Source organism: Elephantulus edwardii, unplaced genomic scaffold, assembly GCF_000299155.1.
Source record: "Elephantulus edwardii isolate Elephantulus edwardi_28Jun2011 unplaced genomic scaffold, EleEdw1.0 scaffold00113, whole genome shotgun sequence".
In the NCBI taxonomy this organism is placed as follows: Eukaryota; Metazoa; Chordata; class Mammalia; order Macroscelidea; family Macroscelididae; genus Elephantulus; species Elephantulus edwardii.
The window spans coordinates 9,583,533-9,606,268 of NW_006399863.1; the positions used below are offsets into that span (position 1 = coordinate 9,583,533).

The 22,736-nt window shown below is 48.5% G+C and overlaps 3 protein-coding genes across 3 annotated transcripts in view; 1 reads left to right on the top strand and 2 right to left on the bottom strand.

Moving 5' to 3' along the window:
• PHF7 (PHD finger protein 7) overlaps nucleotides 1-9,068 on the bottom strand; it is a 17,720-nt gene extending 8,652 nt beyond the window's left edge. Inside the window, exons 1-3 of the mRNA XM_006892298.1 lie at nucleotides 8,962-9,068; nucleotides 8,009-8,061; nucleotides 6,801-6,892 (exon numbers count right to left, since the gene is read on the bottom strand). Of these exons, the coding sequence (XP_006892360.1) occupies nucleotides 6,801-6,892; nucleotides 8,009-8,061; nucleotides 8,962-9,005 (189 nt within the window). The 5' untranslated portion in view covers nucleotides 9,006-9,068. The remainder of the gene's footprint in view (nucleotides 1-6,800; nucleotides 6,893-8,008; nucleotides 8,062-8,961) is intronic.
• A 2,107-nt stretch (nucleotides 9,069-11,175) lies between these two features.
• BAP1 (BRCA1 associated protein-1 (ubiquitin carboxy-terminal hydrolase)) lies at nucleotides 11,176-19,487 on the top strand. The gene is made up of 17 exons (XM_006892252.1): nucleotides 11,176-11,437; nucleotides 11,554-11,583; nucleotides 11,698-11,752; nucleotides 13,206-13,338; nucleotides 13,933-14,052; nucleotides 14,480-14,541; nucleotides 14,628-14,770; nucleotides 15,017-15,095; nucleotides 15,519-15,642; nucleotides 15,925-16,072; nucleotides 16,437-16,621; nucleotides 17,030-17,163; nucleotides 17,655-18,133; nucleotides 18,229-18,389; nucleotides 18,626-18,718; nucleotides 18,810-18,882; nucleotides 19,041-19,487. Exons 1-17 carry the CDS (start codon nucleotides 11,401-11,403, stop codon nucleotides 19,172-19,174), a joined length of 2,190 nt encoding a protein of 729 aa, XP_006892314.1. The 5' UTR covers nucleotides 11,176-11,400; the 3' UTR covers nucleotides 19,175-19,487.
• A 1,247-nt stretch (nucleotides 19,488-20,734) lies between these two features.
• DNAH1 (dynein, axonemal, heavy chain 1) overlaps nucleotides 20,735-22,736 on the bottom strand; it is a 91,271-nt gene continuing 89,269 nt past the window's right edge. The window contains exons 74-77 of the mRNA XM_006892299.1: nucleotides 22,554-22,684; nucleotides 21,854-22,205; nucleotides 21,303-21,537; nucleotides 20,735-20,856 (exon numbers count right to left, since the gene is read on the bottom strand). Of these exons, the coding sequence (XP_006892361.1) occupies nucleotides 20,735-20,856; nucleotides 21,303-21,537; nucleotides 21,854-22,205; nucleotides 22,554-22,684 (840 nt within the window). The remainder of the gene's footprint in view (nucleotides 20,857-21,302; nucleotides 21,538-21,853; nucleotides 22,206-22,553; nucleotides 22,685-22,736) is intronic.

Here is a 22,736-nt window from a genome sequence, read left to right on the forward strand (position 1 = left end):
AGGCTACTCCTTGGAGGCAAAGATTCTGGGGCTTCATCTGACATACTTTGGACATGTTGTAAGGAGGGTGGAGGGACAGCGCAGGAGGGGAAGACCCTCTTTGAGGTGAATTGATTCAGTGACTGGTGTAATCAGGATGAGTGTGTCAGAGGCAGTATGATTGGCACATGATAGAGCAGGGTTTACGGCTATTGTACATAGGGTCGCTATGAGTCGCAAGCAACTCGGCGGCACATAACAAAAACAACAGTGTTTCCTTGCTCTGTTTGGAGCACTGCTTCCTGGTGCAAGTATAGATTTTGCATAAGCACAATCAAGTATTCTGGAATTCCCCTTCTTCTCAGACTTAGCCACAGTTAGTTGTGATCCACACAGTCAAATGCCTTTACATAGTCAATGAAACATAGATATTCCTCTGATACTCTCTCCTTTCAGCCAAGATCCATCTAACATTAGCTATAATATCCCTAATACCACGACCTATTCTAAACCCAGCCTGCACATTTGGCAGTTCTCCATTGATGTGCCGTTCCAGTTGTTTTTATATAATTCTCAGAAGAATCTTGCTTTCATGTGATATTAATGATATTGTTCAATAATTTTCACACTCTGTCAGGTCACCTTTCTTTGGAATGGAAACAAATATAGATCTCTCCCAGTCAGTTGGCCAGGGGTTGTCCTCCAGATTTCTTGGCACAAGTTGGTGAGCACATTCTGGCAGCATCTGTTGAAATATGTTAATTGGTATGCTGTCAATTTCTGGAGACTTGTTTTTTGTCAATACCTTCAGAGCAGCGTGAACTTCTTCCTTTATCACCACAGGCTCTTGCTCATACGTTGTTTCATGAAATTCTTCTGTGTCAGCCAACTGTTTCTGGTACAGTGGCTCTATATACTTCTTCTTCTTGTTATGTGCTGTCAAGTCGCCTGTGACTCATAGTGACCCTATGTACCACAGCCCTAAACCCTGCTCTACCCTGTGCCAATCTCACTGTCTGCGACAGACCTACCATGATTACTCCAGTCACTGGATCAATTCACCTCATCGAGGGTCTTCCTTTCCTGTGCTGTCCCTCCACCCTTCCAAGCATGACGTCTTTCTCCAAGGAATGGTCCATCCTTTCAACATGTCCAAAGTATGTCAGATGAAGCTTCAGAATCCTTGCCTCCAAAGAGCAGCCTAGTTTAACCCTCTCTAGGATGAACCCATTCATTTTCTTAGCAGTCCATGGTATAATCAATAATCTTCTCCAACACCACAGCTCAAAGGCGTCAATTCTCCTTCTATCCTCCCTAGTCATTGTCTAGTTCTCTGATGCATAGCAAGGGATTGCAAAGACCATGGCCCACATCAGGTGCACCCTGGAGAGGTCCCTAACAGCAGACTTTCCCATAGCACTACATCTTTTAATTTTCTGGCTGCTGGTTCCAAGCAAACTAAAGCTGTTGACAATCTCAATCTCTTCACCATCCATCCTGATGCTGACAATTGGTCCAGTGGTGAGAATCTTTGTCTTCTTGACATTGAGCCTCAATCCATACTGAAGGCTACAGTCCTTGACCTTCTGCAGCAAGCGTTTCAGGTCCTCCTCGGTTTCAGGAAGCAGGGTTATGTCATCTGCATAATGCAGATTGTTGATCAATCTTCCTCCAGTCCTGATGTCACACTTATCCTCATAGAGCCAAGCCTCCCAGATAATCTGTTCTGCATATAGGTTAAAAGGACACATCCCTTGCGTACACCCTTCCCAGTCTTGAACCATGCAGTGTTTCCCTGCTCTGTTCTGACAACTGCCTCCAGATCCAAGTATAGGTTTCGCGTTAGCACTATCAAGTGTTCTGGGAATCCCATTCTTCTCAGAGTCAGCCACAGTTTGTTGTGATCCACACAGTCAGACATCTTTGCATAATCCATGAAACACAGAAAAACATTCCTCTGGTACTCTCTGCTTTCACCCAAGGTCCATCTAAAATTAGCTATTATCTATTCCTAGTACCACAATCCCTTCTAAACCCAGCCTGCACTTCTGGCAGTTCTCTGTTGACGTGCTCTTCTAGTCGTTTTTGGATAATCTTCAGCAGAATCTTGCTTGCATGTGATATCAATGATATTATTTGATAATTTCCACACTCTGTTGGATCATCTTTCTTTGGGATAGGAACAAATCTAGATCTCTTCCAGTCAGTTGGCCAAGTGGTTGTCCTCCAGATTTCTTGACACAACTTGATGAGGACATCTAGGAGAGAATATGTTAGTTGAAATATGTCAATCAGTATACCATCAATTCTTGGGGTTTTACTTTTTTGTCAATTCCTTCAAAGCAGCTTGAACTTCTTCCTTCATCACCATAGTCTCTTGTTAATATGTTGTTTCATGAAATCTTCTGTGTCTGCCAATTCCTTTCGGTACAGTGACTCTGTATATTCTTTCCATCTTATTTTCCCCCCCAATTTATTTATTTATTTATTATTCATTTCAATGAACATCTACAGAGATTTTGGAATTCCATTCATTCATTGTTGCACTTTTCTCCCCACCCCCATCTTCTTTTAATATTTCCTGGATCATTTAATATTCTACCCAAAGCATCCTTGTTTATAGCAACTCAAGGTTTGAATTTGTTCTTCAGTTCCTTGAGCTTAAGAAATACTGAGCGAGTTCGGCCCTGATTCCAGCTCCTTGCACAGTTCATTGCAATATTTTGTCTTTCCACCCTGCCTTAGACCGTCAAAAAAGCAAACAGTTGTGTTTGAAGGAGAGGAGCAAACGGGGGGTGGGGGGGGGGGTGGGCGGGGAGTGGGGTGCAACAATGAATGAATGGAATTCCAAAATCTCTGTAGATGTTCATTGAAATGAAAAATAAAGAAATTAAATTTTAAAAAAAGGCAAACAGATATGTTGCTGGTGTATGGAAGTGTAGTTTTTGTTTATTGACTGTATCCTGAAGTGTAGTTGGCTTTGTGGTAAATGCTGTAGTAATTTCTGTATACACAATCATGTGAGAATAAAAACAGTTCTACTTATTCCTTTCTGATTTTCAGGTATTTTTAACATTGTTGCCTATTGAACTGACTAGGATCCTCAATCTAATGTTAAAAAAGTGTAAGTAGATGTCTTTGTCTAATTTTTAGCATTAGGTGCCAGCATCCATTCTTACACCATTAAATAGGATGCCAGCTATAGGTTTTTCCATCCATGTATTTTATCTTACTGAGAAGTTTCTTTTTATTCCTAGTTTGCTGTGAGTAGCATCATTATGTGCTGGATTTTGTCAGCTGCCTCCTCGGCATCTTTGAGGTGATCATGATTTTTTTTTCTCCCTCCTTTATTTTGTTAATGTGATTTATTACATTAATTCACTCCTTTAATGTTAAATCAACCTTGTATTCTTGTTATAAACCACAGTTGATCATGATAAATGATTCTTTTTATATAATACTATAAGATGCTAATATTTTGCTTTATGAGCGTGAGAAAGACTGGTCTGTGATTTTCCTCTCTCATGAGTCCTGTCAGGGCATTGTTAATTTTGATACATTTACAAACATACATTAAAAAAATAAATAAACATTCTCTGGACTGCCAAAAGAACAAACATCTGTGTCTTGGTGAAAGTGCAGCCAGAGTGATCCTGGGAGGCAAAGATGATCAAGTTTTGTCTCACAAACTTTGGGCATGTTGCTAGAAGAGGCTATTTTTTGGAGAGGAACATGATTTTTGGAAAGGTGGAAGATTGGCGAAAGAGAGGAAGACCCTCAATCAGATGGATTGACACAGTGACTACAGCAAAGGGCTCTAGTGTGTCAGGAAGTGTGAGGACAGCACACACTGAATAGGACGGGGTTCAGATCTGTCGTTCATAGAGTCATTGTGAGCTGTACTCAACAGCACCTAACAACAACAACAGCTCAGTGTTTCGATTCTTGCTTTTTTAAAAAAAATCTCATTCCCCCCCGCCCTTGATATTGTCATTAAGTGTCAATGAGTAAAGTATGGGCTTATTTTTTTTAATTGAAAATAAATTTTTCTTTTATATTGGTTTATGTACAAAGTCTGTATACATTGTTTTTCACACCAAATCTTTATCATTTCCCTTACTCCCTCCTTCCCCCTGCCCATCAAACTGTGCAACCTTATGATTAACTTCCTATCCTCAGATCTCTGCTCCCCTCTGCCCCTTTGAGTATGGGCATTTTTAAAGAAAAACTGACAAGCTAAATATAAAGTCTGTATGGAAAAGAAAAAGGTCCTAATAGAACAATACTAGCCAAGTTTGTAGACGTTATATTACTTTTGAGGCAGCATGAACCCACAAAAAGAAGATAACAGTGTGTGGTGTAAGGACAGACACATAAGTCAATGGCATGAAAGAGAGAATCCAGACATAGGTCAACAGATAGGTCAAGTGATTTTTGACAAAGGCATCAACATAATTCAATGGGTAGGCAAAAATTTCTTGGGACATACACAGCACAAAACACTAGCAAGTAAAAGAGGCAAAAAAGATAAGTTGAACTTTATAATAATTTAAAAACATTTCTTTGAAAAACAACAGAAAGAAAATGAAAAGGCAGGTCACAGATTGTGAGAAAATAGTCACAATATGTGTTAACTGGGGGAAATTTTGCATTTTGAATATATGAAGAAATCTTACAACTCAATAATAGGACAAACAACCTAATTTTTTTGATAAGCAAAGTACACATACAGATGCTTCACAAGAGACAAATGTATGAGAAGAAACTCAACATCTTCAGTCATCAGTGAGATGCACATTAAACCCACAACGAGATACCAATACACACCCTGAAGAATAGCCAAAATAAAAGAACTGTTGTGGCAAGAATGTGGTGCACCAGAATGCTCAGAAATCGCTAGTGGGAGTGTGAAAGCTCATAAAAGTCCTCTGGACTCACACCACAAGAAGATAAAGGAAAACAACCTGATTGCAAAATAGACACAGGATATGAACAGAGACGTGAACAAACACACAAAGAAATGTTCAAAATCTCTAGCTCTCTCATCTAGAGAGATGCATATCAAAACAACTATGAAATAACATCTCACCCCAGTAAGAATAGCAGAGCAGCAAACAACAAATGCTGGCATGGTTGTGGAGAAACGAACTGTTATTCACTGCTGATGGGAGTGTAAAATGGTGCAACCACTATGGAAGGCAGCATGGCGCTTTCTCAAAAAGTTGGGAATAGAAATACTATTTGACTCAGCAATTCCACTACTGGGAATATACCCTAAAGAAACCAGAACTGCCACCCAAGCAGATTTATGCACAACTATGCTTATTGCTGCTTTGTTCACAATAGTAGAGAGTTGGAAACAAGCCAAGGGCTCCTCAGCAAAGGAATGGATAGAGAAGCTCTGGTATATTCACACAATGGAATACTATGCTGCATTGAAAAACAAGGAACTCAGGAATTATCATACAAAATGGGGTGACCCTGGAGGATATTATGTATTGTGAAATATCTCAATCACAAAAGGACAAATACTGAATGACGCCACTGTTATAAAACAAGACTGATATCAGGTTTGGTGGGAAACTAAGAAAAGAGGGGATAAATAATGTATACTGCACTGAAATAGATGAGGGAGAGAACTGTTTACAAGCGATAGATGATTAGGTTTTGTTTGCACGGCAAGAGTCCAGAATAAGAGGTGCATAGTAAAGTGGACTGTGGGGAGGGGGAATGGTATAACAATAAACTATATAAATAAATAAAAAAGTCCTCTGGAAAACAATTTGGCAATTTTATGCAATGATATACATATAGTTATTATACAACCACTCAGTTGCTAACCAAAAGGTTGGTAGTTTGAACTCACCAACTGCTTCATGGAAGAAAGATGAGGCAGTGGCTTCTGTAAAGATTACAGACTCGGAAAGTCCGTAGAGGAATTCTTCTCTGTCCTAAAGGGGCCACTCTGCTGCGTGAGCATGAAACCAGCAATTCCACAGTTAGGAATTCAAGAGAAGTGAAAATGTATTTCTACCAAAAAACATGTACAGAAATGTTCACAGTCCCTAAATGGAAACAATTCGCATGACCATCAGCATGTGAACAGATAAGCAAATTGCGGTATATGCATCTAACAGAATACTGTTGGAAAAGAAAAATCCTCAAGATCTGACATCTACAACATGGATGAATCTTTAAATCATGTTGAATCTCAAAATCATTATATTGAGAGAAAGAAGTCAGACACAAAATAGCATACTTCTATGTATATGAAATACATACGTACAATACATATATACAGTAGGCAAAGTCATCCAAAGTTAAAGAAATCAGATCCATGAACTGACTGGAAGGGAGCTGGAAGGAATTTTCTGGAATCATAGGAAAGTTATTGCTCTTTATTGAGGTGTGATTTTGTGAGGATACATTTATTAAAATTGGTCAAATTTTACACTTAAGTATGTTTTGTAAAATGTAAATGAAATCTAGTGGGAAAATATTAGAAATAACTGGAAGGATAATTTATCAATAAACTATTGATAGCCATTGTTTCTTTGGAGAGGAAAGACTGGGAATATTGTTTGGGAGAAGGGCTACGTTTTATTGAACACACTGTATGCTGTTAGCATTTTATACTGAGCAATTGCATTGAGTTCACATATTTCACTAGGTATATGCATTACTTCTTCAAAATTACAAATCGAGAAAGCCCCACCAAACATACAATAGGGCTATGGATCTGTAGCTGGATGCAAAAACAGAGAACAGGCTGTACAGCAAAAGTTAGAGAATATTCAAGACAAAGGAGACCTTATACTCACAAGACAGAAATAATGCACGCTGAGATTGTCTTTCTGAAGAAATTCCCCTAACTTTTCAGGATCGCCAGGTTCTTGAAGGCAGAGTCGACAAACTGGAAAAGATCATGTTAAGAGTTAACTACAGGTTTCACTCAAGTTGACCATTAGGATGGAAAAAAAAAAAGAGTGGGAACACAATCCTCTCTCTAAGAACAGGAAGGCATAGAGAATGGAGAAGAGGTTCATTTTGGCAGAATCGAGATTGGGAGGAAGTGTAATTATTTGGCATGAGTAAGCTCATTTTGGTCACAATAAAGGAATTGGCTGCAACTGCTCATATTTTTTCCTTTAAGTAGCTTCCTTTTTAAGGGAATTCAAGTATTGTACTGGGAAAGTCTATAGCCCGAGACCTCTCCAAATTATTGAAGAGCAAGGATATAAATTTGAGGACTAAGGTGTGCCTGCTTCAGGCCCTGGTCTTTTCAATCATTTGCTATGCATCTGAGAGCTGGACAATAAGGATGACAGAAGAATAACTGAAATGTGATGTTGGAGAAGAGTACTGAATATCCCATGGGCTGCCCCAAACCCAGATATGTCTTGGAGAAGGTGCAGCCAGAGTGCTCCATAGAGGCAAAGATGATAAAGCTTCACCTCACACACTTCGGGTATATTAGGAAAGGTTATTCCTTGATGAGGGACATAATGCTTGGAAAGGTCAGTGAAGGAGAGGAAGACCCTCAACCACAATGACTGCAGCAATGGGCTAGCGTTTGTCACAGATTGTGAGGATGGCGCAGGATAGAACAGGGTTCAGATCTGTTGTTCATAGAGTCACTATGAATCGTGCTTGATTCAATGGCACCTACCAGCAACAGTGGCCAAGTGAGGAAGTAGTTATGCTGTCAACCCAAAGGCAGACTGTTTGAATTCACCAGTTGCTCTGAAGGAGAAAGATAAGCAATCTCCTCCATGTGCTTTACATCCTCTGAGAACCTATTAGACCGTCAGCTACAAGTCTGTTCTTACTTGACGGCACATAACAACAACAGCTGAATTTTGAGCATGACATTAAAAAATTAGGGGAATTTAAAAAAACCTTATTGAGCATCTTGAAGAACCCAGGAAGGGAGTGGGGTTGACAGAGAGAGAAGTTTGCTACCCTACACAGGCAGCTCTCTTGGATGAGGTGGACTCGAGGGTTGAGCAGAAGCTCCAGTCCTTCTTACCAGGCCTGGAAGATGACTTCCTCTGAGCGGCTCTCCTAGTCTTGGCAGATTGTCTATTCAAGAGAAGGAAGATGGAAAAATTGATCTTTGAGAACCTTGTTGGCTTCCTTTGTAACATTTTCCTCAAAATATCATCCATGGGTCTGATATAGGACCGAAATAAAGATAACATCAGTTTCTTTCATAGTTTTTTTTTTTATTAAACCTCCACAAAAAAACATCACTACTAAGTTAGCTGAACATTGGGACCATATGCCCAGGCGTGTAAGTGCTCACTTTGCTGACTGAATGAACAGGCCTCCTTTTTAATCATTTCTTCTGCCATGTACTCAGCATCTCAGGTTGCATCCACTTCACAGTGTACTCAAGATTAACCTTGGCTTGAGCGTGTCCTGTTTTGCTATGTATTATTCTCAGCATTTTACTTGTATTAACTCATTGAACAACAACAAAACTTAATGAAATCTACAGAGCACTCAGTTATTACACACATTTTCTAAATAAGAAACTGAAGCACAAAGAAACGGAGTCTTTTGTCCCAGGTCACATAGTTAACAAGTATCAGAGCCAGGAAAATCCTAGCTCCACTGTTGCACTGCAGCCCTAGTTCTTGCTAAGGACTGTCTTAGGTATTGGTTACTGGGCAGCTGCTTCCAGGGTTAGTCAAAGATGCTTCTATACTGTCTGTCTCCAGTCTTCAATGCCATGCCAAAGAGGGCAAAAAACCCTTAGCATATAACTACAGGTCACTGAACAATTTGTCCCAAACTCCCTTATATAGCCTGTTGTTGTTGTGTACTGATGAGTCGAAATGGACCCATACCTGACCCGCAAGCAAGAAGATTGCCCATCTGTCTCCCAGGGAGCAGCTGGTGGATTTGAACTGCTTGCCTTTGGGATTGCAGCGCAGCTTCTTACCACTAGGCCACCAGAGTTCCCATAGCCTACTCTACCTCCATCTTTGGTGGTCCTTCTTCTTTTCTTTTGTAGTCTTCATTCGTTGCTGCCTTGTTCTCCTGTCTTAAGTTCTTGTATACAATTACGATACAGGCTCTTCCAGCTATAAATATAAACAGGGTTCAGGCAGCAATATAATTGCATATGTGACTAGCAAGTTCTATGGGTTCAAAGCAACAGTGTTGTTCACCTCTTAACCCAAGCAACAGAGTGATCTGCTCAGTGTCAAAGCTAACAGCTAATAAATATTAAATCATGTAAAAAAAAAAAAGCCCAACCAGTTTCAGGTGCTTTTACAAAAAACCTTTGCAGTTGCTATCTATGTTATTACTCTCATTTTTAAGATGAGAAACTGATAACATAGATCCAAGATCCTAGTAATTAATGCAAGTGGAAACTGAACCCAAGTAGCCTGGTTCTAGAGACTAGCATTGATTACCATGTTATACTGTTATAAGTACTGTTATACAGCAGTATAAGAATTTGGGACCACTGCTTGATGGCGCTCAATGGTTCTTTGCTAAGTTGTTGTGTTAGGTGCCAACAAGTCAACCATGACTCACAGCAATGCTATGAACAACCGACCACAGTGACCCTATGACAACCAGGCAAATGCTTCCTAGAAAGTTATGCTGCTTAGAGAGGTTCACTAATGGAGGATGTAGCATGTGGGGGGAGGGGGAAGAAAAACAAATCTCCTTTTGTCCCCAAATATGGTGCCTTAATTCTACCCACTATAAATTCTCTAGGATTGGGGCTGACCAAGGCATCCAATAAGGAAGGCAAGCACTCCCCCTAGTGAAAGACACATCCCACTGGCGAAGTCAATTTCTAGACCCCATCTGGTCCAGTATTTCTAAGAAGAGCTGAGAAAATCGGAGCAGTACCCTCATTCTCAGGTCATCGATGTGAGAATATTAATATCTTCAGGCACTTTCACGAATACAACTACTAACACAATTGTTCTATGAGTCAATTGGAATTGACTCACAGCTGAACCTCCAGCAGGTTTTCAGAGGCAGTGAAATCACGTGGGAGGAGATTGCCCGTCTTTCTCCCATGAAGCAGCTGGTGGATTCGAACTAGAAGCCTTTCAGATGGCTGCGCAGCTCCTTATCACTAAGCCACTAGAGAGCTCCCCACACTTTGAAAATCTAGACTCTGCCTTTCCTCTTTGTTTGTCCAACCTCCTCTCCCAAGCTGCAGATGCAGAAACCATCATGTTGACACTCGTTTCTCAACAGGCTGGAAGAGGAGCGAGAAGGGCACATGCACGCACTGCGCCCTTCTCGGGTGGGATCCACTCTAGCAGTCCCTAGTTCTCGGGGATACATCGCGACCCGCTAGCAACAGAAAGAAAACCTTGACACTTCAAGTCTTTGCATAGCTGGACCAAGACGTTCCTTGAGAAGGTTTCCGCGGTTCCAGAAGCTGGACCGATCTTCAGAACATGTGCTCTGGGACACTGCAAAAACTGGTTTCCCACAAGGCGCTCAGTCCGCGATTTCCTAACCCGGAGGATGCTCCCTAGAAAGTTACCACGTTGTTTCCACTAGATATAAACGCTGGGTAAACTCATGTGGAAAATGAAAAAGGAAAATAAATAAATAAACAAACGTGTTCGGCCCAGCCGCCGCGAGAGTAATAAACAATGATCTAGTTGGAAAGTACGTCTCGGTGTGGCCACAGCGGTCCCCCTGGAGGTAACGGCCAGCAAAGGGGCTCAAGGAGCATCCTGCGGGTGCGGGGCGAGGCTCATGTCCTGCCTGCCGGGCTGCGGGTTCGCCTCCGCCGCTCCTTTCTCACGGTGGCGCACGGGCCGCCGCTCCCGGGCCACCCTCCCAGCTGTCGCTGAGAGGGCCAGAGGGGGCCGCTGTCCAGGAGTTTTACTCGTTGTCAAAAGCCGTGGTAGCTATTTCACGGGCGGCCGCCCCGCGCGGTGACTGCGCTGGTGAGTGGGGAGAGCGCGTTAACGGGGCCCGGGTCACGGGGATGACGACCCACGGGAACTGGCAGCGTCGGGGACGCTGGCCGTTGGTGAAACTGGACCGCTAACCGCCACGCGCCACCATTGTCCAACCCTTTTCTTTAGCTCCGCCCCTTGCTAATCCCGCCCCTCGCAGGCCCCCAGCAGGTCCCGCCCCGGACAGGCCCCGCCCCCTCCCACCAGCCTCGCCCCGCCTCTTCCCCGCGCGGGCGCGCCCGCCGCCGAGCTCGTGCTCGTAGCTAAGGTCGCACGGCCGGAAGAGGAAAGCAGGGGCGGGGCCGAGGCCGTCGCGCCGTGGTGACGTAATGCCGCCGGCGCGGGCTGGTGACGCGGCGGGGCCCGTTGTCTGAGTGGGGCTGAGGGGCCCCGGGCATCAGGGGCTCCCGGCGGGGGCGGCGGTGGGTCGGGAGGGCCTGGACATGGCGCTGAGGGGCTGTCCCGCGGGAAGATGAATAAGGGCTGGCTGGAGCTGGAGAGCGACCCGGGTAAGGAGGGTGCTGGCGGGCTGGGAGTTGGAGAGGCCACGGGTGGGCCCGCGGGCAGGCTCATTCCCTCGGGGACGCGCCTGGCTGACCCCTCTGATCTTGTTCACCCCACTCAGGCCTCTTCACCCTCCTGGTGGAAGATTTCGGTGAGTATGAGCCCCTCTTACCCGCCGGACCTGGGCTGTCGATGCCCATCCCTGGACCCTTTTTGCTCCTGGAACAGAGGCCACACTCCTACCGCTTCACTTTCCTGTTCGCAGGTGTCAAAGGGGTGCAGGTAGAGGAGATCTATGACCTTCAGAGCAAATGTCAGGGGTAAGTGGTTTCCTTTGCACCAGAGCCTCCTTTTACAGCCTGAGGAAGTGCCCCAGGAACAGGTTCAGTGGCAGGAACACCTGGTTGTAAAGAAAACATTCCTTCTCTGGAGTACCCCTCCTGCCGAGCAAACTATGTTTTTATTTTATCCCAACATTCCCTTAGTGCTTCCTTTGTTGTGCTCCCTTCTCCAAATCCCGACTGTCCTTTAGGAATAGCGTTCAGATACCTTTCCTGGTCTTGGAGCGAGATGCCCTTTTCTCTCCATTAAGGCCACAGATTACTTTTTTGCTGTTTTCATTTAGCTAATTAAAGCTTTAACATTCCCGTTTGTGCTTGTAGCTTTAATCCCTGCAGAGTCTTGTAGCGCTTGGTTTAACATGTAACATTTGACGTGGCTTCTTCTGGGTGGTCTTGCTCATGTTCTTGCCCTGATGGTCTCATGGAAAGAAGTGTGAGGAGAAAGCCGCAGTGACAGACAAGACACCTGAATTTTGTTTCCAAGGGAATCAGGGACTGTGTGTGTGTGTGTGTGTGTGTGTGCGCGCGCGCGCGCTCTCCTTTACTTCTCTGGCAGAATTAGGACCCAGTGCTTGGGATCCATAAGTAAGAGTTAGTGTTTAAATTCCTCATTAGAGTTTTTGTTCTTACTCTACCTTGTAGAGGGACGTCACACTTGGGAGGGTGGAGGGACAGTGCAGGAGAGGAAGACCTTTGATGTGATGGGTTGATTTCGTCACTGGGGTAATGGGGATAGGCTTGTCGGAGACCATGAGGTTGGCAAGGGATAGAGCAGGGTTTAGGGCTGCTGCACGTCGGGTCACTATGAGTTGCAAGCAACTCAATGGCACATAACAACAACTGCCTTATATTCCTGATCTGGGGCCATTGGTTCTAGCTTTTCTGCTGTTATCTAGCTATCTTAGGCTCTAGGTACCAGGTTGCTCTTGACAGGACAGGATAATGAAACTTCCATCTCCTTTGGCAACTTTGACCTTGTTGTCAGAAGGGGAGGGGCCAGTCCTTGGAAAAAAGACATCATGCTGGGAAAGGTGAAGGGTACAGAAGGAGAGGAAGACCCTCAACAAGATGAAATGTATGACACAGTTACTGTAAGGCTTGAGCAACATTGGAGCTTTCGAGGATAGCGCAAGATAGGGCATGATTCTGCCCTGTTTTTCATGGGGTCACTTGATGGCGCATAACAAGATTATCAACAGTTGTAAGGAGCCTGGGTGGCCTCCTGGAACGTCACAACCAGAAGGTGGTGCTTGGCTCTGCCTGAAGTAGATCTCTGAGACGTGAGCACTCAGGACTACCTTAAGGATACAGTGTTGGGACAGAAGTGGGGCCAAGGTAGAAACATGTTAGTGGGAACACAGGAAGAGAAAAAGGAATATTGATTGCCATCTGTGTCCTTGATTCATTTCGTTCTGCCCTTTGCTTTCCCCAGCCCCGTATATGGGTTCATCTTCCTGTTCAAATGGATCGAAGAGCGCCGTTCCCGTCGCAAAGTCTCCACTTTGGTGGATGATACATCTGTAATTGATGATGAGATCGTGAATAACATGTTCTTTGCTCACCAGGTCTGCTGGGCTCTGCTCTGTCTGGAGGGTGGCATGCTGCCATTTTCTTTGCTTGGGAAGTGGAAATGGGGGAGGGCAGTAGAAAATAGTAGGCACATAGGAACAGTGATAGTTGCAGAAACCCCTGGGAAAAAGTACTAAGCTCTTACTCACTAGCCTAAGAGCACCTTAGACAAGTTGGTGTTGGAGTTGTTCCCCTCTCTCTTCACTCGCTAGATACCTCATGGGTGTTTCAAACAACAACATTATTGCTGTCAAATCAGATCCACTTCTAGCTGAACCTCCAGTGGGTTTTCAGAGGCAGTAAATTGTATGGGAAGGCACTGCCCATCTTTCTCTTGTGGAGCCCCTGATGGTTTTGAACTGCCTTCCTTTGGGTTGACAGCACAAAACACCTCACCTGCTAGGCCACCAGAGCTCCCTGGTAGAATTTAGTGTGTATTGAATGAGTAAATACTGAGTCAAGAGAGAAGGGCTTATAAGAGTTGTCTGTACGTGACTATCTTTCTTTGACTCCTCATTCCCAGTGAGTTGGGCTTGAGGGAATTTGGGGAGAGGGGTGCTGTATATTGAGTGATCGTCGTGGTTTCACAGCTGATCCCCAACTCTTGTGCTACTCACGCCCTGCTGAGTGTGCTCCTGAACTGCAGCAGCGTGGACCTGGGGCCCACCCTGAGTCGCATGAAGGACTTCACCAAAGGGTTCAGCCCTGAGGTAAGCTGTGGCCCCTTCATTCCGGCCCAGGCCGGCTGGGCGTATCTGACCCTAAGGCAGCTGGCAATGCTAATTTATGACAGTTGACATTGGAGTTTTTTACTCCCTAAATAGTGATTAGTATTATGTTTGACCCTTGTAATAATTATATAATGCTATTGGTTTTAAACCTGTGAAGGAGACAGAGATGGAAGGGACTCTTCGTAGATGCCACCATGTAACGGTCTTCTATGTCAGGACTTTCCCCATTACGTCATGTTTCTGGTGTCCAATGCACAAAGCTAGTAGAACCCCTGTCTTTGGGACTTCAGAGCATTCTTCTCCCTTCCATAATCCTTTAGATTCCTGGAATACTCTTGAACTATGCCTCCACCCAGAGGCCCCTCTGAGAAGTTGTTCTGACATGGACTTATTCTCTTCCCTCTAGAGCAAAGGATATGCAATTGGTAATGCCCCAGAGTTGGCCAAGGCACATAATAGCCATGCCAGGTGTGTGGGAGCCGTGGCAGCCAGTGGTGGTGGTGGGAGGGTAGGGGTGTTGCCCTGTTTTGGGTTCTGACTGTGTCCTTTCCTAGGCCTGAGCCTCGTCACCTCCCGGAAAAGCAGAATGGTCTTAGTGCAGTGCGGACCATGGAGGCGTTTCATTTTGTCAGCTATGTGCCTATCACCGGCCGGCTCTTTGAGCTAGATGGGCTGAAAGTCTACCCTATTGACCATGGTAGGCATCTTGAGCTAGGAGCCTGCTGTGATTCCTGTGCTTTTCTTTGAGGGGACTGGACATTAGGATCCTCAAGGGTTCCAGGACTGGGTAGAGGGGTTTAGGTGCTGAAGACATTTGGCTCTGGCTTCTTGCACCCTCTGCCCAGTGTCTTAACTCAACTTGTCTTCCCATTCTTCTTTCTGTGGCTGGCCTGCCCAACTCTGGGTTCTCCACCTGCTGACTCTTTTGCTTGGTTTTCCCTAGGCCCCTGGGGAGAGGATGAAGAGTGGACAGATAAGGCCCGGCGGGTCATCATGGAGAGGATCGGCCTTGCCACTGCAGGGTAAGGACCCCATGCCTGCTGTACTCTACCTCTGGAGCTGTGTTACCTTTGAGAGAGAAAAGGGCATCACAGCAGAGGGAGGTCAGCTCTTTTGTGCAAGGCCACTTGGTATATCTGACAAGGTCAGGTTTAGCTCTTGGGCTCCCTACTCCTTGTCCCTTTTCTTCTCTGGGCTGTTTCTGACCTGCTTCAGGATGGGTTAGGGAAACAGTAGGCTCTGGGGCAGCCCAGCTATGCTGCCTTACTTCTTGTCAAGTCCCTCACACAGCTCAGTAAAGGTACCAGACCTGTGTGGCCAGCTGCTCCTGCCTATTGGGATGAGCCTGTACCTGTGGCTGTAGGAAGCCCTGCCAGGCTGTCTGCCTTGACCTGATGGTGGGGGTCAGGGTAGGGCTGCTCTCACGGCTGCGGCTGTGACTGCAGGGAGCCCTACCACGACATCCGCTTCAACCTGATGGCGGTGGTGCCCGACCGCAGGATCAAGTATGAGTCCAGGCTGCACGTGCTGAAGGCGAACCGTCAGACGGTGCTGGAGGCCCTGCAGCAGGTGCGTGCCCTCCTGCCTGGCCCCTGCCCAGCTGGGCTTGGTTCACTCCCCACTCCTTCTGTGACAGATTGTTCAACAAACTACTTCCTGTCTTTGTGGGATATGGTGGGGAGCTGTATGTATGGGGAAAATAGGTCCCAAAAAGGTTTGGGTCTTCCTGTCTCATGTCTCTGTGTGAGTGAGAGGATAGAGCCGAAGTCGATTTACTGCTCCTCATCGGCTCTTAACTGCCCAAGGAAGGGGCCTCCATCTGCTCTCACTCCTCTCTGCCACTGTTTTCAGCTGATTAGGGTAACGCAGCCAGAGCTGATCCAGACCCATAAGTCTCAAGAGTCTCAACTGCCTGAGGAGTCCAAGCCAGCCAGCGGAAAGTCTCCCCCAGTGCTGGAGGCAAGCAGAGCCCCGCCGGCCTCTGAGGGGACCCACACAGGTATTTGGGGGCTCTGTGGGTGAGCTAGAGCAGTGATGCAAAAGTGTCTACAGCTCTGTGCCCTCAGGTGGTGAGGGGAGTGCGGCACCTAAAGGATAGTGCCTTATCACAAGCCCCAGCCCCTCTCCATAATGTACATTCCCTGTCCTGCTGTTCCAGGACGTCTTTTCCTTTCTGCTCATTTATCTCCCATCTCACTGGAAGCGGGTGACTTAGAGCTTGCTGACTCCCAGTCTGCCCGTTAGCTCAGTTATTGGGGACCGAGTGAGCAGTGCTATGTCTCAGGATTGGGGAGACAGTGAGCTGAGGATGGCCACCCTACGAACCTCTGAAGACCCTCGCTGTACTTGTTGCCCTGTCCTAGATGGTGCAGAGGAGGTGGCTGGGTCCTGCACACTTGCTCCTCCCCACAGTCCTCCCAGCAAACCTAAACTGGTGGTGAAGTCTCCAGGGAGCAACCTCAATGGGGTTCCCCCCAACCCTACCCCCATTGTCCAGCGGCTGCCAGCCTTTCTGGACAATCACAACTATGCCAAGTCCCCAATGCAGGTAAGTGAGGAGCAGTTGTGGAACGTCCTCCAGGCATCTCTTTAAGCTGTGACAGGTGGTTTCCCCACTTATTTCCTTGGTGCCAGCCTGGGTCTAGCTGTCCAGGCTTTTCTGTCTCAGAAGCCCCCAGAGTGGCAAGCTCAGAGGAGACCAGGAGAGCTCCTTAGACTTTAAATTCTTAGGACATAATCCTTTGTTCAGTTCTGTGGATTGAGTTCTACAAACAAAAGCACATATTTCATAATACTTTGTCTTAGGAGCCCTATGCAGGCCGAGAGTGTGTGTGTGGGACTGCCTTCCCAGGGGTTCAGGGCGGTGTTCAGTAGACTGACTGGAGAGCCATATCAGCTCTCTCTCTGCATGGACCTGGCTGGCCCTCTCATGACTGCCCTGGGTATCTCTATCCAGGAAGAGGAAGACCTGGCAGCAGGTGTGGGCCGTAACCGAGTGCCAGTCCGCCCGCCCCAGCAGTACTCTGACGATGAGGATGACTACGAGGACGAGGATGAGGAAGACATGCAGAACACCAACTCTGCCATCAGGTCAGCGCTACCACTGTGAGCCTGCCCTGAACGTTCTAGCCTGTGTCCGAGAAGGCCTCTCAGCAGATCATGTTGGGCGCTTGTTGAGTCCAGGGCCCTGGGGAGGCTGGCATGCAGTGGCTGACCCCGACTCACAAGGAGTTGGGGGAGGCCAGGGGCTGGGTATGTTAATTTCATGGCATGTTCTATTGGGCCTTTGAAAGCTCACAGGAGGTAGGAATAGAGATTAGGAGGGAAGCTTTGCAGGGAGACAGCATTAGTAAAAGGCCTGATAAGAGGGAGTTGGGACAGAGAAGATATTCCTGGAGGATACCTGGCCACAGCTGTTAAAAGTACAGGCTGGACATGGCTGGGTTAGGCTGCTCTGACCCCCAGTGAACAGCTTCTCGGATTGGACCCTGGAGGCCAGGATGCGTCAGAGCCAGTCTGGGCACTGATGAGTGTGGCCACCTCACCTGAGCCCTCAGTCCCCTTCCTCTTGGTTCCCACAGATACAAGCGGAAGGGGCCAGGGAAACCAGGGCCCCTGAGCAGCTCAGCTGATGGGCAGCTGTCGGTGCTGCAGCCCAACACCATCAACGTCCTAGCCGAAAAGCTCAAAGAGTCCCAGAAAGACCTCTCGATCCCTCTGTCTATCAAGACCAGCAGTGGGGCTGGGAGTCCAGCCGTGGCCTTGCCCACACACTCACAGCCCTCGCCCACGCCCAGCAACGAGAGCACAGACACAGCCTCTGAGATTGGCAGTGCTTTCAATTCGCCATTACGATCGCCCATCCGGTCGGCTAACCCGACGCGGCCCTCCAGCCCCGTCACCTCCCACATCTCCAAGGTGCTTTTTGGCGAGGATGACAGCCTGCTGCGTGTTGACTGTATCCGCTACAACCGTGCTGTGCGTGACCTGGGCCCTGTCATCAGCACAGGCTTGCTGCACCTGGCTGAGGACGGCGTGCTGAGTCCCCTGGCAGTGACAGGTGTGCTGTGGGCCAGCCCACTGGCCTGTACACATAGTAGGGAGGTGGCTGGGTGACCACCCACTGTCTTTCCTTCATGAGTTTTCTCTCCCCAGAAAGTGGAAAGGGCTCCCCACCCTCCATCAGATCAAGCCAAAGCAGTCAGGGGTCCAGCAGCCCAGAGGAAAAGGAAGCAGTGGAAGCAGCAGAGAGCAGAGAGAAGACTGGGCTGGTCAGGCCCGGTGAGCCCTTAAGTGGGGAGAAGTACTCACCCAAGGTGAACTTCCTGACATTCTCTTGGAGCTTCTGGTCCTAATAGGGCAGGGCCCAGGGTGCTGTTGCCCAGATGCCAAGCTTTTGATTGGAATTTTGGGGTGAGGGTTGGCTGAATCCCAGCACAAGTGTGGCAAGGCCTCAGAGCACGGTGGGCTTTGTTAGCTCATCCTTGCCTCCTGGTGGCGGGGTAAGGCACTGGCTGTTCCCCTCTGTGGGTACAATGCTGGGTATTCATAGGAGCTGCTGGCATTGCTGAAGTGTGTGGAGGCTGAAATTGCAAACTATGAGGCCTGCCTCAAGGAGGAAGTGGAGAAAAGGAAAAAGTTCAAGGTGGGTGACCTATCCAGCTGTCTGGTTCTCTCCACCTCCTGAGTCAGCTGGGAGGTAGGCTACGGTGCCCTCATATTCTCCTCTCCTGCAGATTGATGACCAGAGGAGGACCCACAACTACGACGAGTTCATCTGCACCTTCATCTCCATGCTGGCTCAGGAAGGTGAGGGGACCCCGCTGCTGCAGCTCACCTGGCTTGCCCCTCAGGTTCCCTCTCCCTGAAGGGAGGGCCATGAGAGCCCCAGCTTCTGGCCTGAGGCTGTGACCAGTCACACGGGTGACTGCCAGGCATCCAGCTCAAGGGTCTCTATGTCTCCACAGGCATGCTGGCCAACCTGGTGGAGCAGAACATCTCAGTCCGGCGGCGCCAAGGGGTCAGCATCGGCCGGCTCCACAAGCAGCGGAAGCCTGACCGGCGGAAACGCTCTCGCCCCTACAAGGCCAAGCGCCAGTGAGGACTGCTGGCCCCAGCTGCAGCCCGCTCTTGCCACATGGCCCCGACCAGGGCCCTTTCTCCGCCCTGCTCTTCCTTCTCCCAGTATTACTACATAGTTCCAGCCACAGAGCCCAGACCCTGGGAAGGGGAATCAGGCCAAGATGTTCTGCATTGTGCCCCGGGCCTGGCGTGGCAGGGCAGCCCCGTAGTGCTCAGGAAGTAGCAGCTGGCGCTGGGGATTCAGGGTGTCTTGGCCACCTCCACAGCCGGCTGTGGAGCAGCAGGACCCTGCCCTCTCACCGCGGGCAGCAGAATATATATTTTATCTATCAGAGACGTCTATTTTTCTGGGCTCCAACCTGTCTTGCCACTGCTGTGTTGACATAGCTGGTTCCTCACTTCTGTTTTCCTTCCTAGCAGCTGTTAGTCTGGTGGGTCCTGGTCTCTGCATCCCATGGGGTCACAGCTGGAGGCCTGGGTGGGTGCTCTAACCCCAGCTGCCAGTCTGTCCTTGTCACGAGGCAGCCAGGGAGAGTGCTGCACTCAGGGACCCTAGCTGCTGGGCTGGATTGAGGGTGGGCATCTCAGGGTGGGATGAGAACGTCCCTGGGGTCTCATGGCCTGATAAGAGAAGTGTTTGAGCTGATGTAAAATCCCCTGTGGTTCTTGCCGAGCTTGTGAGACGGCTCTCTGTGGTGAGGCTCTGGGGCCCTTTGCCTTCAGTGTTGTAGCCCTGGCTCTGGGCCTGTCTCACTCCAGGTCTCCGTCCCTGCAGCCTGAGGCTTAAGCAGAGCCTTTGCCAGACCCTCAGTATTACGTGTTTCCCTCCTCTAGGGCTGAGGATAGCAGAGACAGGGCTGTCTGCAGGGAGCTGGCTCCACTCAGTTCTCTGTGTCCCACCAGCTGCCCCAGCCTCTGCAGGGCACTCAGGGTTGGGAACAGGTCTGAGGCACTGCCTCTGGAGCTCATTGTCTCTTCCAGAAGGCGATTCTAGCAGATCCCTTTATCCGTACATAGTGACTAGGGGTCAGCGTTGGGGGGTAGCTGACAGGCATGGCTGCTGCCTTGCCCTGAGCTAAACACAGACCCCTTCAGCCCCTGTAAATAGCAGATCACTGAATGAATAAAACTGAAGAAACAAGCCTGCCTGTCGTTGCTAGCCTGAGGTCTGTAGGCTAGGTTGCCATGGGAGGGAAGCATCTAACTGGGTGTGGGGCCCTGTGGCCAGATGGTGATGGATACATACTCCTGGGGCACTTGGCCTGCTTGCCCTGGGGCAGTCAGGGATAAGTATACCTGAGGGGGGCCAAGCCAGTTCCATTCACCAGATCAGGTGGCTCTGTAATCTGGGATTCAGTCCCAGAGCAGTCCTTCACCAGTATCCTCCCAGGACAGGGTCCTAGGACCTTTGTTGCATCTGAGTGGGTACAGTAGGCCGAAGCTGCCACCTCTGTTACTTGGCCTCTTGCTAATCACAGTCCTCTGGGGCCCACACCCTTCCCTCTGGTATAGAGTCTTGCAGATGAGGTCTGAACTGTTTTGAAAACAACTTTTAATGTCCCAGCCCTTCTCTCATAGTCTAGTAGTCCAGGGCGCAGATGAGAGCCACACCACGCTTGATCCAGTGTCGTTGGGACAGCGTGGTGGGGATCTCCACGGCGATGACATAATTGGTAGAGTGGCCTGTGGTGGATAGGGTTCCTGGAGCAAACAGGGTAGTGTTAGGCCAGGCTCTGCCATGACTGGAGTAGGGATGGGGAAGGGACAAAGGCTGTAGGCCTGACAGGCTGAGCTGGGGACAGGGAGGGAGCCTGACCCAAGAAGGGGTCTCCCTAGTGAGTGGTCTTGTATGGCTCGGGCCTATCCTGGGCATTGAAGGTGAGAATAGGATTGATGCCTTTGTGCTCATTCATTCTCTGACTCCTCTCCTTTATGGGCCTCTGTTACCCCACCCCTGGATAGCAGTGGCTGTGACTCAGAGGTTCCCAGGACCCTAGGTGGGTCCCTTCTGAGGGAGGGGGTTAGCTGGCGTGACCATGTGTGTCCTAAGTGATCTCAGGGATACTGGTCGACCTTTCTGCCTCCTCGTCCAGCCAGCCTGTGCTTAGCCTGCCCAGGATCCCAGCTGTGATGGAGGCTCCTCATACCGGCCCGAGTCAGCGTCTTGTAGATGGGGCACAAGTAGAAGTTCTCATCCTGGACCTTGCGGTTGGACACTGGCAGGAGCCAGATAACAGCCATCTCTGTGTAGAGCTCTTTGGGCCGAGACTCGGCCAGCTGGAAGTCCACTGGGTCCCAGCGGGCACCTTCCAGGAACAGTCCGTGGATGTAGCACCCCTCTTGAGGCCTCTCCTGGATTGCTGACGGTGTCTCGGACATCACCTGTGGTGGACACGCAGATAAACCACCTCCCGTCTTCTCCCCACCTTATCCCACAGTCCTGACCCCGGGGTTAGGATTTGGGTCATGGTATGAACTGTCTGAGCTGCTCCCTGTTACTCGCCACACAAGTCAGTGGCCTGCACCGCAACCATGGCCTCGTGGCCTCTTCTGGTCCGAGTCTACTTAGATCTCTCCCAGTTGCCTGGCTTCCCTTTGCTCATGGGACCTCTGCCTTTCAGCCCATCACAACCTCTGGCGCTCCTGCTCAGGACATACTCTAGCCTGTCATCTGCCATAGCCCTTGTTCTATCCAGACCTTGAAGTCAAAGGAGATGGTGTCAATGGAGATGACGGACTTGCGGGCAAAGTTCTGCAGGGTGCCTGTCAGGAACGCCTGGGGAAAGAAGAACCCACTGATCCAGAAGACAGCTGGGATGCCATCGTGGATCCAGGTCAGCAGGAAGTCCAGGCGTTGTAGAAGGTCCATGACCCACGAGGACAGAGGCTTGAGGGATGGGTAGGCCTTGGCTGACCAGAGTTCAGGCACGGTATTGTTGTACAGGCTGGTGGCCATCAACTCCAGATTTGAAGACATCACCACCAGCCCCTTGAGTGCCTTGAGCAGGTCTCGCAGTGTCTCTGTGATCACCTGCAGCAGCCGGTTGTACCTACAGGGTCAGTGGGCAGGAAGTGGGCAAATGGGCATGGCAGTACCTGCATTTTCCTGTTGGGACCAATGACAGAGAAGCAGTGGCAGAATGCAGAGGTGAAGAGCATAGGGCTAGGCCACGTGGCCTGTGTACAAATCCCATCTGTGACCCATAGCAAACAGTGATCGTGGGTCTCAAACATTTTGGGGACCTTAGTTTATAAAATGGGAGTAATAATGTAGATAAGTGACAAGAATGTATAGCACCTAGTATCTGGCCCATGGGAACTTCAGTGGCCGTTGGAGCTGCTGTTGTCACCCAGGCTCACCCTGTGGTGACCCAGGACTAAGGGTGCAGGAGGATTACCTAATGACCTCTTGTATTAGCACTGTGTTCATTGACTCCTCGTACAGCACCGGGTACCTGGTCGTCACCCACTTCACATTGATAGGTTCAGGCACCTTGAATAGGATGCCCTGAGCCACATCCTCTACTATCTGTGGGCAGAGGGATGCTGGGCATCAGAGCTGGCTCAAGGGTTCATGTGCA